This window comes from Limanda limanda, chromosome 8, assembly GCF_963576545.1.
Source record: "Limanda limanda chromosome 8, fLimLim1.1, whole genome shotgun sequence".
In the NCBI taxonomy this organism is placed as follows: Eukaryota; Metazoa; Chordata; class Actinopteri; order Pleuronectiformes; family Pleuronectidae; genus Limanda; species Limanda limanda.
The window spans coordinates 13,206,390-13,220,916 of record NC_083643.1 but is presented as its reverse complement, the minus strand read 5'-3'; the positions used below and the strand labels follow the sequence as shown (position 1 = coordinate 13,220,916).

The window sequence follows — 14,527 nt, the reverse complement described above, 5'->3', positions numbered from 1 at the left end:
ACATGATGGGCTGTATGCTGTTAATGCAGATTAAAAAGAGGAAGAAGATATGGAAATGTGATTTAAAAGTTACACAGATTTAGGACAGAGTATGTTTTAGTCCCCTGGATAGTTATAGTATGTTTCCTTCATTTTGTGATGTGGAACTGCAAGTGGCTTTATTCAACAGGGCAGCAACTCATGATCAGAGGCACCAATATTTTTGCCAGATGTTGTGAACTATATCACTAAACTCACGCTGAATTTGCTGTCCTTCCTCTGTGGCGTGCTGGCAAGAGTGATGACAACGTTTTGAGGCAGTTCCAGGTGGATCTGCTTCTCGCTTTTTATCTGTACAACAACAGCTTCTTCACAGTCCACAAAAAAAGCCACTCTGTCGGGCTCCAGGCTCACAGCCAGCCGTACCCATTCCTCCCTGGAGAAGGGGTTTCTCACGGGGAAGAGAAAGCTGGCAGGGCCCCGAGCTCCTCTTCCTCCTCCTCCTCCTCCAGCCTGGTAGTCCAAACGCAGCGTGTCGTTGAGGGTGGAGGAGATGAATTGGAGAATGGGTGAGGATGGAGAGGAGAGGGAGAGGAGAGTGGCACTGGTGCCTGACGACTGATGTCCCACAAAATACAACCCCATGCTTCCCTGAAAGTTAGAGGTCAGGAGGTGGGAATATTCTGCAGGTAGAGTGAGGTGGGGGGCTCTGGGACGTATCCTGTACATCACGCCACTGGGACTCTGCAGTTTGGATACGCCGCTAATGTGGTTGGACATGTTCAGAGCCTCCAGAAGATCAATCACTAGGAGAGAAATAAACCAAAAAGTCAGACTTGTGACATACTGCACACAAGTATGAGGTAACGCTCTGTGTAACGGAGGATGACACTGTGCAGGGCTTTGGGTTCTAATGAGTCTGTGAGAGTGAGACTCAGAGTGAAGCCATTCTTCAGGCTGGTCACACGTGGCTGCTTCACTGACCTCGAACCCAACAGCAACAGGTAAGTATGATGGATAGAGTCAGTATCTGTCTGCTTCTCAGTGGGTGAGATACAGCATCTGATGCAACCTGAAGATAGTTGAACCACATGTGACTGGAAACTAAAGGTATATGATTTGGTTTGGGACATGCATTTTTATAAGCCTAGTGACTAAGAACATGAGCTCTGAAGTAGCCAACTTTAATTTTATTCAAGTATTTCTAAATTAAGCTTTTGTCCTCTTTCTTCAAAAATACATTTTTACCTAATCACAGTTATTTAGCAAGTATAGTTTCTATCCAAAATAAAATGATCTGCTCCTTCACCAACTACGGTGTAAAACATGTTACATTGAATTGACCAAATTATGTTATGTCAAGTGGTTACATTTGATACATTTGTCTAAATCAAGATATATTTTAAGTTTAGTGCACATATTTTTTTAAGTTCATTGTAATGATCATTTATCAGTAATTAAATAATAGTTGAAACATATTTGTAGGGATCGATAACACTTTAAATCAGTTAAACAAGACAGATTGAAACATTTACAAGGGGTCATAATCCATTTCTTCAGAGTAGAGCATTAAAATACTGCCTGCAGGTGAATCTATGAATAGTAATCCTTGAATTTCTAAACACAGTATTAACCAACACAATCGCAATTTAGCCTACAGCGTTTCTGTACTAATACTTCTACACTTTCCCTTAAGCAGGCTGCAAGGCTTCTGGAATGGAGGAAATAGTTGTGCATGAACATTATCTCCTTATAACATTAGAGCACAAAGGTTGAACAAGTCCTTGACAGTTTTGTAAACTCACCGTTTTCATGATGGGAACCAGCCTGCCCCTGCACAGTCTGCGCAAACACCCAGAGAAACTGTATCCCCAGCAGGATTGGAGTCCTCAGTTTGCCGCTCTCCATTTCTCCAGACGAAAAGTTGCACCAACATCCAAACAGCTCAGGAAAAAAAAAGCATGACTTGACTCATTTGTCTTTCAATCCGATCTGGTGCCATGGACAATGGCTTGTGCGTTTCAGGATCTCCCCCTCGCTCCTCGGTGAGCAGAGCTCTGTCTCCAGAGGGGAAACATGGAACATCTGGATACGGGCAGGGCGTCACTGCTCTCTGCAGTCACACACTTACATTCCCCCCCGGGGCCACATCCTCACCGCACTTTCACACCGAGATCAAAAAGGCAAGTTGTCTGGAGAGTCTGAGGATTAATTGTGAAACATTGACAACCTCGTTTTAACCATAGGAGTGGGAAAAAAAAGACGAATGCGTAAAAAGGGTTCAGGTGTGCAGTGCGCACGAGGAGGAGGGGGGGAGGGAACCGGCTCTTATCTCCGCCTCATCCAGAACCAGTGCTGTGAGTGGAGTCTTTTTTTTCTTCTTCTACTTCTCCTGTTTTCCCTCTTTTTTTATGTTGGGAAAAAAAATTATCTCCACCCGGCACTGTTCAGCGGTGTTGATTCCCAGGGACCCTGTTTTTGGTAATGCGCTAAAACCTGGTGTGGAGAACTGGAGAGGAGCCATCCCATCCTGGAGCAGCAACAAGTCTGTGTGTTGTGTGTATGCAGAGACAGAGAGAGAGACAGAGAGAAAGAGAGAGAGTAAGATGGTGGGGGTAAACACATGTAGTCATGTTTCACTGCTTTGGACTCAGTCCCAGTGTGCATCCCACTGTGCCCTCCACCCACTCCCCTCTGTCTCCAACAGCTCCTGGCTCTTGTCTCATGTTGTTGTTCCAGCTCATGTCTGTCTGTTGTTTCTCAAACTACACCCTCAAGTAAGCAAAAGCTCTGTGTCATCGAATCGCTGGTGATGATGATAGGACACCTAGTTGTTGCTGATGGCTGAAGCAGATGGGTCTGTCTTTGTTTTCCACATGGGACAACAAAACTTGACTTTATTTTAAAATCTTCCCACCATCTGTTCACCAACCAAGCATAATCTCACCCCCTTCTCTCTGGTATGTGGCTGTAATTGGGATTATTACAGCCAGTAAATCTGTAATACTCACAATTAAAAAGTTTTCCCGCAGGACTTCCTCGCTTCACTCCATTGGTTGCCAGGTCCCTCTGGATGGCAGCATGGCACAGTGAAGTCTTTACAATCCTGATTTGCCTCCAGGGAAAACTAAATAAAGTTGCTGGAACACCTTGTGTGTTAGTTTCTCGAGTGCAGTCTCCATTTTAAACCTGCCTGTGTGGAATGGGCTGTTTGATTGGCCTGTGGTGATGCCTACCTCAGAATTATCCTGTGTCATAAAGTTTCCTTCAACAGCTTGACAATATTCTGTCACTTTTTTATTGTTTGAGTCCTGAACATGTGCAGAGATTTTTATAATCCGAGTCTAGTCTTTGGTACAGAGTGAAGTTAGAAAACTTTTTTTCACTCTACCTGGTTTATCTGGAAAGGACATTTTATACACAACCCAACTGTTAAAGTTCCATACTACTTAATAATATACTTAATAGTGCACACATCACAGTCATACTAACTACAGTAATACATATTGCTTCTTTGCACAACACAATGGTGTGTAATTCCAATTTACTGCATATTCTCCTACTTTTTTTTCACCATTCTTTAACTTATTTGGTCAGTTGTTTGTCCTCATCCTTAGCGGTTTATCTAGCTATTTAAATACACAGATTTACATACATATCAAATTCTGATTCAAATTCAACATTTGTTATGGCAATGTTTCCATCAGTACATCATGCAAATGTAGCTTTGCCCAGGAGATGTTATCTTATGCACAAAGTGAGTAATAACACACAGCATCCATACCATATGCATAAAGGAGTAGATGTGTGAATATTTCATGAGAGGGTTTGAGTTACTCTCCCAACAGCGTCTGTAGTAGATTTGATTCAGTGAGATGTCTGTCTTTAGTGGAATCAGCCTTCAACAAATGTTCGTTTCAGTTTTATATGGGTTTCGTTTTCAGTAACATCATTATAAGAAAAAACAAAACACACCCACACAGACACACACATATACACACTCTCTGGAAAAACAGATGTTCTGATGATGCAGATGTCCAACAGCTATGATCGATCAACCTTATCCTTTGTAACGACCTCTCTGCTGACATCCAGTGGTCATGTCCAGACACTACATATCAGTTCACCCAATCTGGAAGCCTGTGAGATGAGTCTTTTTCAAATACTGTTAACTGCAGAGTATCATAACAACATTACACTCTCAGAGTATCACTTCACTATGACTAGTGCATCTTTAAATACCATCTTTAAACATTTACTCAGTGTTTCTCCGAGAAACACAGACTGCACAGTGTTCAGCTTCCCCCCCTGAGGCCCTTTTGAGTCTTTAAACACTCCTGCTCCCCCTCCTGCTCTTCTCTGACAATGGGAACCACTCACACGTCTGTACTAACCAAAACATCTCTCATGGAGCCAGACGGTTTCTTTCATCACAGCCCTGAAGATATGTGGAGACACACTCCTCACTGTGTGTCTTTACATGTGTGTGTGCATGCGTGTGTGTGCCTGTGCATGCTGGGACAAGAGTGTAGAAGGATGTGGGTTAATCTTCAGAAGGCGAACGGCCAATGTTTGATAGCTAATCCCTTGTCAGGCCCAATTAGTCGTTGCACATTGCTAATTGAGCAAATCCAACAGGCACAAGCTGTGTAGCCAAAGAACATGCTTAGACTCAAGTTTTAACATGAACAATGACCTAAAATACATCTGTATTTACATTATGATACAAGTTGCACAGACCTGATTTGGCAGAGTTACATTATACCTCTGGATCTCCTCTGTGACGAGAGCTGATTGGACGCCCAGGCTGCTGAGCTTTGATTGCCTGATGTTCTGCTGATGAAGGTCAAGTGTCTTTGTTCCAGACAAATCCCCTAAATTCACATCTCCAAGGTCAGATGTGCTCTGACCTCACCATCAGGTTCTTGCCATCTCCAATCTGATTGGCTCTCCCTTTCGTCCCTGACCAGGTTAGCCCCACCCTCAAGCTTTAGCCGGTGAGCTGACGTTTATCCAAGGACACACACCATAAGCTGTTGTCTACCTTTTAATGTGTGCGAGGAGGGGGGTGGGTGTTTGCACGGCAGTGTGTGTGTGTGGCCTGTGTCATCCTGCTGTTGTTGTTCTTGCTTTGTTTATTCCTAGAAGCTGCATCGCGGCTTTTTTAGTGACTTTTCTGGGGTTTTTTTGTGTCTGAGAATCAGAGATGCTGCTTCCATCACAAGTCAGGAGGATATGGACGAGCGGCAGAGGATTTGACAGCAACAGGTCAGTGGGCTGAACAAATCCACAGACGGTCAGCGGTCATACTGACTCTGACACTGACTCAGTTGAGTTTGTAACAGAAAGTCAATACGTCTGTTTACCTTTCACTGGCTGCAGAGTTATTGTTTTAGTGGGATGTGACCCCAGGTCCTGTTAAGACCCCCCACCCCTTCTCCTCCTCTAACTTCAAACACATGCACAAACACACAAAACTGAACCCAGAGACACACAAAGAGCACGAGAGACACGGAGTTACACAGCTGATTTGAGATATATGGTAGCTGAAGTTGCATTTTGTTTTCAAAACATAACATCAGGTTTCAGAGTTTGTTTAAGAAAGGTTCATGATTACAACATCATTTGTGTGCCTATAGAAAATGGGTGGGGCTATAGGCTGGAGAGCTAGACATCGAAAAGAAAAAGAGAGCAACTGTTGAAGAGAAGCTATGAGAAAAAGAACAATAGTATACGACTATTCTACAGGTTTGTTCTGTAGACCGTGATAGATAAGACAGAAATCCAGGCACAGGGATTAAAGGGTATTACAGGACACAGAGTATATTTGTTTGTGTATGTGCGTGTGTGTGTGTGTGTGTGTGTGTGTGTGTGTGTGTGTGTGTGTGTGTGTGTGTGTGTGTGTGTGTGTGTGTGTGTGTGTGTATGTCAGTCAGTTTATATGAGGAGAGGGTCTTTATGTGAAGCTATAAAGACACAGAGTGAAGCTCAATCTATAAATATCATGAAGAAGATGAAACCTGTTATTAAGGGGGCATATTATGCGTCTTTTCCACAATTTGAAAAAGTTTCTGAAGGTCTTAAAACATCTGTGATACACTTTGCTCTTCTCTCAGACAGAACTAGCCCCTGAGGCCTCGCTGAGCCCAGGAATGGACCTCCCTGAACTCAAACTGACTTCATTTCAGGCCAAGGCTCCAGTCTGGTCGCTGCTGGTCCTTCTATGTCTGCACACAGCCAAAGGTTAGAGCCAATTCACATCTGATCCTATTAAGACTGTTGTTCTCAGCCAGAATGAACAGGGTTGTAACCGTACTGCATATGTGTCTGTGTTTACGTTTGCACAGGGATGTCAGGGTGGGGCGGGTGTTTGGATGGACATGATGTATTTGTGACGGTCAGAGAAAACAGCCGCCGAGGAGAAGTTGTTGCTGAGCTCTCGGCTGACACCACAGTGGAAGGGGTACAGTGGATCCTGGATGGAAAAGACAAAGATTGGTTCTTCCTGGATGAAAGATACATCCGGTTGAACACATCGGTCGACAAGGCTCTTGACCGGGAGGTAACGATTCAGGATAAACTCTTACAGCACACTGATCTGAGTGTTACAGACTTCTTATAATGAAGACTCAATGGAAATAAAGCAGTGAGGAAGTCGTATCTAGGATTAGAACAAACTATCGGACATTGAACTTCACGTCCTTGTTTTTTGGACTAAACACAATCCGTCACCGTCATCCTCCTCGCAGCCAGCTGTCTTACATCATGGCAGCTTTTAAAGGGTCAATCAGATCAAGAGTCTCTCTCTCCCTGTCTGTCTGCTTCTGTTACTCGATCCCTAAAATGTAAATATTGCTTGACTGAAGAGTTTCAACGTTACACCTTCTCAACACAATGTGCTTTAGAGCATCAGTTCAGTGTGTGGCTGTCTACCTCTTAAAAAAATGCTATCTTCTTTCCAATATACTCTTAATAAAACATTTGCTGTGTCAATACCTTGACACAAGCCTGTTCTTAATGTTTTGGTAATTCAAATTTTAATGGCTCAAGTATTTGTACATAGAATTTTTGTTTAAACATTTTATCATCTCGAAGAAAGCCTTCTTTTCTTACCCGGTCTGTTCTCTTTGTTCTCATCTCTCAGGCCCAGAGTCCCGTCCTGATGGCTGAGTTGCAATGTTATGAGGACGACCTACTTCAGGTGATCTTAGTCCCATCATCTTATTCCCCGATTTCATGTGTAGTCCTCCATTTACATATGTCTGCATCTTTTTTATCTGCTGTTGTTGTAGAGTGTGTACAGGGTCATGGTGGAGGTTCTTAATGAGAATGATAACTCGCCTGTGTTTGCAGAAAACTCCACCCACTCTCTTATTATAAGTGAGGTATGAAGCTTTGATAAACACGGTATGACACTCAAGTCAGTGCACAAAACAAACTGAATGAAACTGTCACTAAGACTGTGTAAAGTGTTTCCTATCTGCCTTTCTGTTTGGGTGATTTCCAGCTGACTCCAGTGGACACTGTGATCTTTACCGTCCTGGCCACCGACGCAGATAACGACAAGATCATTTACTCCATTGACCAGTCATCCGTGAGTTTTAAGCTTTCACTCTTAGCAAGAATAGAATCGAGAACATTGCATGCCTCCACCGCGAGAGAGAAACTCGATCACTGAATTTCTGCTTCTGTGTGTTTTCTGCAGCCTGATGCAGATTATTTCAAGCTTGATTTCCCAAACAGTGGAGAAGTGATCCTGTCCAAGCCTCTCGACTATGAGACTCAAACCGTGCTGACTGTTACCATCCACGCCTCGGTATGCTCTGCACATCCCCGCTACACTGATATCACCCACCTCAGACAGAACCATTGATCAGTTCATGCATCCATCCATTTCTCCAAAGACAACTTGCCTTGTCATTACTTCAGGAAATGAGCACCGCTGAGCGCTTCAACACCAGCGCCAACATCACCATCCACGTCCTGGATGGAGACGACCAGTACCCACAGTTCCTGCCCTGCACGCTGCTGTTCCAAGATGAGACCAGTCACATCTGCACCAGTCCTGTGTACACAGTCAATATCACGGAGGGGGAGGAGGTCAGCAGCTGAAGCTCACACACATTACCAGTGTTATATACTGGAGGATATAATGCTAATAATATCCTGGATTGTGTTTTCTATATTAGCTTTTTAAGGACAGAGGTGGAAGATTCTATAACGCATGTGTCACTCCCTTGACACTGGAACCATAGATGTGATTATATTATATCTGAACTTACAGAATATACTGGTACATTTGTGATATGCTCCTATGTTTATTGTTCATGTTGAGTCTAGTATTGTCATTGCACAAGTTCTAACCCTGAGACCATCTGGAAATTGAAATGTTCAGTTTCTGCCAAAACTGTAGCTCAGTTGATAACGTCCAGATGATTCAGGCCACTCAACATTCATGGTTTGTATTGTGAGCTGTTGTGAGGATTTGATGAGTAAAGCACCGGATGTGTGTTATGCTGCAGGACATTGTGCTGGACTTCTCTCCTGGTCCTATATATGCAGTGGATGGAGACAGAGGCATCAGCACTCCACTCAGTTTTGCCATACTCTCAGGTACCACACACAAACACACACACACACACACAGACGTACAGTATAGATAAAATAGATTCAAATTATGCTGTGTGCTTTCATGTGTGCATCTATAACTGTGCTTGTGTCCATACTAAGGCAACGATGACGGCCGTGTCCTGATCGATAGAGTGACAGGGGAGATGAAACTGACTCAGGGGGTGACGGACAGACTCACAACTCCAATGCTGCATCTTCAGGTCCTGGTAAGACTAACCTGCTCTGTGTTGATGATGGGTTTAACATTTCTTTCTTACTCCCAAAACCATCCTCCACGCTCTCTCTGTGTGTCTCTCACCCAGGCATACCAGGATGATGACCCCAGGAAGTACTCTGTCGCCACGGCGTTGATCCAAATCCTGGCAGTGAACCACTTTCACCCGGTGTTTGACGAGGCTGAATATCACGGCTTTGTAACTGCGGTAAAGAGCGCTGCCTCTCTGGTGAATACGTACGGTGGCAAAGTGCTGATGTTACACGTAGAAGACCCGGACTTTGAGCAGGTGTGAACAGTTACATGATCACTGCCTCTCTGTATTTGTTTGTTTTTCTGTTACCCAGCATCACTCCCTTTTCTTCACAAACTGACAGGGTTTCAACCCCAGGATCATCTTCACCTTCAGCCATACATCCAACCACACAGACATCTACCAGCTCACACAGGACGGCCTTCTGATCGCCAGGACCTACCAGCTCAAACCAAAACAGAGACACACCCTAGAGGTGAGTCTCAAACATCCTGTTGTAATGATGCGTTTGATTGAAAAGGCCCTAGTGGTGAGTGCTCGTGGTTAAGACCAGTGACAAGAAAATCTGTGAAAGCGTAAAAAAAGCACCTTATCTCGCAATGTTTTGCGGTTATCTATTCGTTTTTACATAATCTTGAACTAACAAACAAATGGACAGGGGTAAAAACAAACGTCCTTGTAGAGCAGGGGTGGGCAAACATTTTGACTCGCTGGCCACAATGGGTTCTAAAATTTGACAGAGGGGCCGGGCCAGGAACAGATGGATGGAGTGTTTTTGTGAACTAATAAAAATGACGTGGAAAAATCGTTACATGAAAGGATTTGGCCTTTACCAAGTAGCAAAGCACTTATTTTCAAAGGCCATTTAACAAAAACTCGCCTTCAGAGAAAGGCTTGCTAGCCTTTGCTATTTCGAATGCCCCCCCAAAAAAACATGCCTTGGTAGATGACTCTTTAATCGCAGTTTGTCTGTGAAAAAAAAATGTTGCTGAGTCTGTATTTAGTCGCAAACCTCTGAGCTGCAGCCACCCTTTCTTGCGTTGACTGCTTGTTGGCGTAGTTATCATGCTTCGTAGCAAAGTGGCAGCTGATGTTGTACTCCATGAATACTCTGACAGTTTCTCCGCATATCTGGCATACAGCCTTCGATTGGACTTCAGTGAAAAAGTATTTTGTTGTCGACTCCGTGTCGGCACTCATTGTCCACTTTTTGTTTCCTTGATCCTCACAGAAGGGCTCACAGGGCAAAGGGAAAAAGTGAAGGGAGATCATGTGCCCTTTCAAGCCCTATACACCACACTCCCGGGCAAATTTAATTTAGGTAACGCTTTCATCCAAAGCGACTTACAATAAGTGCATTCAACCCCGAGGGTTCAAACCAACAAGAATCAAGAAAGTACGATTTCTTAAAAAATAAAACAAAACTACAAAGTGCTATAAGTACGTGCCATTTAAAGGGACTCTCACCTTTGTTGCATTTGAGAATTACAGCACATTCAAATCATCCCGCCTTCCTCCAATGCCCCACCCCCTCGTTCCCATCCGCGGTGTTTTATTTAAGAAACTTTATTTACACAAGCAGACTTACAACCATCCCGGTGTTTTTATTTTTTTGAAGAAACTTTATTTACAAGCAGACTTACAACCTACTGCCTCCGCGCACGCACGAATGCGCCACAAGAAGCAGACGGAAAACCTGCATGTCCATGCAGCAAACAGACAGGTCTGTCGGCCAATAAGGTCCTTCGGTCCGAAGAATTTTATTGGTTGAAGTTTTCACTAAATATTAGGTGCCCCAATAACTTGTGATCAGCGCTGGTGTTTATTGTTAAAGTGTAAAGTGAGCGGGGACGGAGGGAAGTAAGGCAGAAGCAGAGTCCGACACACACAGGGCGACCGGACTTTTAATGAGCGTCTGTTCTGATGATTCAGCGGCAGCACATCCCTAAGACAATGAACGGAGCAGAAAACATGGATCGATCCTGTTATGTCTCTGTATCGATGCACAGTCGCCCACTTCCGCGAGGCGGCTGTCCCCGCAGCCGCTCAGCCCTGCTCTGTGGCGCCCCGCCCACAACCCGTATCTCATAATAATGACTTAATATGTCATTATTATGAGATACCCGGATGTACATTGTCCAAAACTTTCTCGGGATCTCGCAAAAGTCATTTTGCTGTCCTCATTTTCCCCCGTGTCCCCCCCTGGGGGGCTCCGTAATAAACACACTCTGACTTCCTCGAGCTTTTATTTTGTTGCTACTTCCTGTAACCGGCATTTGAATTTGCATATTAGCTAAATATTTAGTTTCACCCGAAACATTTATATTTAACATTTATATTTATATTTAGATTTAACATTTAGATTTAAATTTAACATTAAGATTTAAATTTAACATTTAGATTAAACATTTATATTTAAATTTAGGTTTAACATTTATATTTATATTTAACATTTATATTTAACATTTATATTTAGATTCAGATTTAACATTTAGATTTAAATTTAACAATTAGATTTAAATTTAACATTTAGATTTAACATTAAGATTTAAATTTAAATTTAACATTTAGATTTAGATTTAACATTTAGATTTAACATTTAGATTTAAATTTAACATTTAGATTTAGATTTAGCATTTAGATTTAACATTTAACATTTAACATTTAAGTGTTACATTTAACATTTGGATTTAAATATTTAAAATATCTCCAAGTTGACAAATATTGTTGTAAATGTGCAAAAAAGTGACTCTCAAAAATTCACACCAGTTTTTTAAACATGGTTTGAAGCTAAATGTGACAAAATGTTGCTGTTATTTTCAGCGTGAGCTGCTTGACAAACGGCACCCCATAGATCCGCACTAATGTCAAAAATATGCTATTTAAGTTGGCTGGAAAAAAAAATCAGTCTGTCCTAAACTTACAAAAAACAAGTGCAACAAGTGAAACAATGATATGTAAAGGCTACACTACTGCACATTATAGTGAAGCAGAGCATTGTTCTACACAACGTGTCTTTCATCGGAATCTTAGAAAAAACATAATGAAGATGATGTGATAAACAGTCCAACTTATTTCCAGGTAAAAGCCACAGATCAAGAGTCAGGTGATGCAACCTTTGCTACTGTCGTGATCGAGGTGTTAACTGAAGGACAATCAAGTGAGGACAAACACCTTAAAATACACACTCATTACAGATGAGCCTGCTTACATTAACTCATGTGCGTCATTCTGTGTGCACTGCAGTTCCTGACAGTCCACTGGGAGTAGAGTGCCTGACGGGCTGTTCTGTGGGCAAAGCAGTCTTCCTCAGCCTGGTGTTCATGACTACGGTTGGATGTGTCCTGTCTCTGGTGATCTGGTTGAAGAGGAAACAAAGGGGAAAGAGGGACCCACTGGAGAGAGGCTGTGTGGCCCAGGGAAAACACCCCAATGTGGTGAGGACACCTGTGACTCCAATCTACCTCCAGAGTCAGCCTGTTTGTTTGTGAATACGGTCTCAGATATCTCCTACTGTTGATATTTTCACAGAGCTTGCGGTGTTTCCATCAGGTGAGTTACTTATTTTCTCTTGTTGTAGCTAAGATTCTCTCTTGTCCTGATTTCCTGTCTCAATCCTACAAAGACTACGTATATAACATACATTGTATGATTAGTTGGTGTAGAATAGATGTCTTGACTATTCATTTGATTTGAACATGTGAGGTACCTTAGTGTGGAAGGTAACACACTAACTCGGTAATTGATCAATTAATTAATTTCTCTCCCCTTAATGGTTATTGAGAAGCCTGGTCTCTTTTCTGTAACAGTTATTAGCTCTGGTAAGTAGGTTAGCTTTTCATTGTGCATAAGCCGGGCTACGCAAAGACTATAAAACTGATTTCCACCAATGTTGCTAGAGGGATGGAACATAGTCCTGGAAAGAATTCATTACATTTTGGTGCATATAATTATTTAAGGAGCAGATCCAGGATTTAAATTTGTGTTAATATCTCAGTGAACAATGAGCAGATCTTGATTTTCCACTGTTAGGACTATGTTTTATCACAAATAAATCTTTACTTCGACCACCTCCTTTATTTCTTTATATTTTTTCTATAAGAAGAGACAATTACTTTTATCATAATTATGATAATAATAAGTTATAATTATTTTATTATAGGATTGTTTAGCCTTGGCAGAGGTATATGCGCTCTACTGAGTGCTTTTCTAAGTCTAACGTGAGGGGTGTCAATCAGAGGCATTCTCATCATATCTTGTTATCATGGTTCCCAGATGATATTCTAATGACTTTGATTATCCACTGATGTTTGTGACTTTAAAAAAACAGCTCTGTAGACTGACTTTAATTTTGGAACATACATCCAACCTTTCCTTGAGTTCCACCATCAGGTCAAGAATTTAATTCGGGCTGACACTTTGGTTTATGAAGAAATACCTAGAAAACGAATGACCTTAACTGATTAACAAACATTAGAGTAAGACAGTGAACACGGTAAACATGATCAATGTTAAACATGAGCATGTTTCCATGGTCACTGTACCAATGTTAGTCGGGTGGTATTAGCATTTAAACTTTTTTGGTAATGTTACTTACATTGAGTCTCACAACATTTCTTCCAATTATTGCCTCAATGACTTTGGTTTATCCTCAGGTGAGTCACCGCAGTGCCATGCCACACACAGAGAAAGTTCCCAACAAGAGGGAAGAATCTGGAACCTGCAATCCTTCCTTCACCTTCCCTGACAAACCTGCGATCTACACCGTCCAAGATCTCCCCAACTGCCGAGGAGCGACTGCTGCACCCGACAGCAGCTTGGTCTCCCCTGAGAACGCATGCAGCCCCGTGATCTCCAATAAAATTGCTTCTTTATCAATCAAAAGCTCCCGTAGCTCACCCACCTCTCACCCAGCCACTGTGGATTTGAGGTCTACACACAAGGCTCAAGACGCTGTGCCGTCCAGAGAAAATCTTAACTCCCCACCTGCTCCACCCTGGGAAGCTCCTGCAGAACTACCCAACACCAGTCTGAGCCCCAACACACCTTATTCCCGTCCCGACTCACAAGCTACCACCGATGATGACATCATTGACCTTGTCACAAGCCCCTCCTCTCAATCCAGCGCTCCATGCAGTCAAACCCGCATTGCTTTTGCAGAAATAGACAAACCCTTCCGCAAATCTCGCGTGAAGACGCCCCCGTATTCACCTTTACTGTCCTCATCCCACCCCAAGCGGACCAGCACGCCCCCACCCACCCCAGAGCAGGAACCTTTCAAAGCCAAGCTGGTCCACGTGGATACTTCACCGCTTGATACGCCTCCGGTGACGCCACAGCGAAAATCTATGGCTCTAAGCATGGAGGAAGACCAACCGTCCACGTCGCTGGATCAGGTAGACCAACCAGAGCTGCCAGGTGCAGATACCAGCAGTCCATCTGAGGACATAAGGCCATCTGAGGACAGAAGGCCCTCAGAGGACAGAAGGCCCTCAGAGAACTCAGCAGACACCCAGGACGACCGCAGGGCGGGGGAGGAGGATGACGACGGCTTTCTGGGAGATGAAGATGGAGACAAGCAAAGTGACGATGAGTTAGAGTCAGATGAAGAAGAGCTGCTGAGAGTGCTGGCTCGATGTAATCCTATTTTTATCACCTTTAGTAAGTGA

General features: G+C 43.1%; 2 protein-coding genes across 2 annotated transcripts in view; one reads left to right on the top strand and one right to left on the bottom strand.

The window, feature by feature from the left end:
• The window catches only part of kcp (kielin cysteine rich BMP regulator), a 19,482-nt gene extending 17,437 nt beyond the window's left edge, over positions 1 to 2,045 (bottom strand). Inside the window, exons 1-2 of the mRNA XM_061077122.1 lie at positions 1,785 to 2,045; positions 238 to 785 (exon numbers count right to left, since the gene is read on the bottom strand). Coding sequence (XP_060933105.1) covers positions 238 to 785; positions 1,785 to 1,887 — 651 coding nt within the window. The 5' untranslated portion in view covers positions 1,888 to 2,045. The remainder of the gene's footprint in view (positions 1 to 237; positions 786 to 1,784) is intronic.
• Positions 1,980 to 14,527, top strand: LOC133009139 (cadherin-related family member 5-like). The gene is made up of 15 exons (XM_061076549.1): positions 1,980 to 2,162; positions 6,096 to 6,222; positions 6,327 to 6,541; positions 7,124 to 7,180; positions 7,272 to 7,364; positions 7,487 to 7,573; positions 7,685 to 7,795; positions 7,909 to 8,079; positions 8,502 to 8,592; positions 8,710 to 8,816; positions 8,913 to 9,113; positions 9,202 to 9,333; positions 11,940 to 12,018; positions 12,105 to 12,295; positions 13,514 to 14,527. Exons 1-15 carry the CDS (start codon positions 1,980 to 1,982, stop codon positions 14,525 to 14,527), a joined length of 2,859 nt encoding a protein of 952 aa, XP_060932532.1.

Excerpts from the sequence above, each read along its gene's own strand:
- LOC133009139 (XM_061076549.1), top strand. The coding sequence starts at position 1,980 with ATGGACAATGGCTTGTGCGTTTCAGGATCTCCCCCTCGCTCCTCGGTG. Across the intron at positions 9,334-11,939 it reads AACAGAGACACACCCTAGAG|GTAAAAGCCACAGATCAAGA; the intron begins GTGAGTCTCAAA and ends ACTTATTTCCAG. Across the intron at positions 12,019-12,104 it reads GTTAACTGAAGGACAATCAA|TTCCTGACAGTCCACTGGGA; the intron begins GTGAGGACAAAC and ends TGTGCACTGCAG.